This window comes from Musca vetustissima, unplaced genomic scaffold (genome assembly GCF_032173495.1).
Source record: "Musca vetustissima isolate MV318-11 ecotype Yass unplaced genomic scaffold, APGP_CSIRO_Mvet_v1 utg8532, whole genome shotgun sequence".
NCBI classification, from domain to species: domain Eukaryota; kingdom Metazoa; phylum Arthropoda; class Insecta; order Diptera; family Muscidae; genus Musca; species Musca vetustissima.
The window spans coordinates 75,241-77,249 of NW_026886332.1; the positions used below are offsets into that span (position 1 = coordinate 75,241).

Here is a 2,009-nt window from a genome sequence, read left to right on the forward strand (position 1 = left end):
TTGAACAGGGTACTTATTGAAATAATGTGTGCTAAATGAAAAATTTGGATTTGGGTGAACCTTTAGAGTTGGAATCATGAAATTTGGTACTAAATGATACTCAAATTTAATTTATGGTCGATGTTAATACACCTTTAAATATTTCATACATTCGCTAACGAAGTTGCGGGCATATATATTTCTAATAAAAAGCTACACACTATAAATATCACACTTTACGAAAAGTATTTATAACTAATTCCAACAACATCTTAAAATTAAATGCAATTTCAGAGAGATCCTTGTGTTAAATTTCAATGTTTTCAAAATTACTGGCCTGGACATCATCACGAACATAGCCAATGCGTCGACAAAAACGTTGATGTCTAGAAAATTAAAAAAATAGGAAAGTTAAATAAAATATATATGAAAGGCAATTGTTTTCTATTTTCCCTTTTAGAAAATTGATTTTTTTAAATACTTACCTCCATTGCCTCAATGGCCCCAGTCCAAAAATTAAAAATATTACAAAACCCTGAATGGCACTGACAAAACTGGATAAATAAAACCACGAATGCTCATCGCTGGATTGGTGTACACTTTTGATATTGGCTGTGGCATCGATTAGACATGAAATGGCCATGACAAGCACAAGGGTACCGTAACGATAGGCACTAAAGGAATCGAAAAAGGGGTAATCATTTTTACAAATTCATTCAATAATAATTTTTGCATTGACTTACAATTTCAATTGTTGCAAATATTCCTTGGAATCCGGCTGGGATTTAAGTAATGCCTTCAGTGATAGAATCACAACCAAATAAAAGGAAACATCGAGACATAAAAGAATGGCATCGATGCCAAACCAATAAATCAAGGCAGACCAATTGAGGGCTAAAAGTAAATTTTAGAATTATAATCAAGATTTCAAAATAAGATAGCCTTCAATGAATACAAAAACTTACGACTAAACCAGCAATAATCTCCACCAATACCAGACTTGAAGCTAATGGAAATGTTTGAATGTTCCAATATGATCAGTAGCAGTACCATTAAAAGAGGTATTCCCATGGCATAACCAGCATATAAAATAAAACGTTTCTTGTCCGAGAGATGATCAATGGATTTTTGTAGCTGCCGGAGCATATTAAATGAGATGACATTTAACCAGCAATATGAGACCAGAAGGAAAAAGTAACCTAGATAACCTATTGGAATGAATTAATTATAAATTTAAATAATAATAGAGAATAGGGATACATTTTAAAGACAAAAATCTCACCTATGACACCACATATGAAATGTGGAAAGACCACATTTGGCAAGGCGATTATGCTTAGAGTTAGACTGCCCATAGATAGGGAAAATAGAAAGCATGCCAATAATTTGCTTTGGAAATTTTGTAACTTCGGATGTAACACATAGACGAGAAGGGTGATCAATATAAACAGAGTGGTGATGATGCCAGCTGGAAAGAGAAAAGGGAAATACATCAAAACAAGGATTTTTGAGAGAATATTTTTTAAGCATTTTTAAGAATATATTTTTCAAGACCTAAAATAGGCAGGCGTGAATTTTTTTGAAAAATGATTTTTCAAGCCCTAAAATTTTGGATTTTTAAAGAATACATTTTCAAGGATAAATAGGTGCGGATTTTTTAAAGAATAATTTTTAAGGCCTTAAATAGACGTGGATTTGATAAGTGTGAATTTTTTCATGGACCACTATTTTTATACCCTTCACCACATTGCGGTACAGGGTATTATGTCTTTATGCATGTTTGTAACAGGCGAAAGGAAACGAGATAGACACATGGTTCCTTTTGAGAATATGCATAGAATCACTTTTTAAGTCGATTTATGCATGTCCGTCCATCCGTCCGTCCGTCTGTCGATGTTAAATTGTAAACAAAGTACAGGTCGCATTTACGATCCCAATTGGATGAATCACTTGAATCACTTTTTAAGTCGATATATGCATGTCCGTCCATCAGTCCGTCCGTCTGTAGATGTTAAATTGCAAACAAAGTA

At 33.2% G+C, this 2,009-nt stretch overlaps 1 protein-coding gene across 1 annotated transcript; it reads right to left on the reverse strand.

Annotated features, from left to right (window-relative positions):
* Positions 1-286: 286 nt before the first annotated feature.
* LOC133333840 (G-protein coupled receptor Mth2-like) lies at positions 287-1,447 on the reverse strand (the record flags this gene model as incomplete). The annotated part of the gene is made up of 5 exons (XM_061542152.1): positions 287-365; positions 465-653; positions 723-873; positions 945-1,187; positions 1,262-1,447. Coding segments are annotated over 5 exons (848 nt in total), but the record flags the coding sequence as incomplete, so codon positions are not given.
* Between the last annotated feature and the right edge of the window lie 562 nt (positions 1,448-2,009).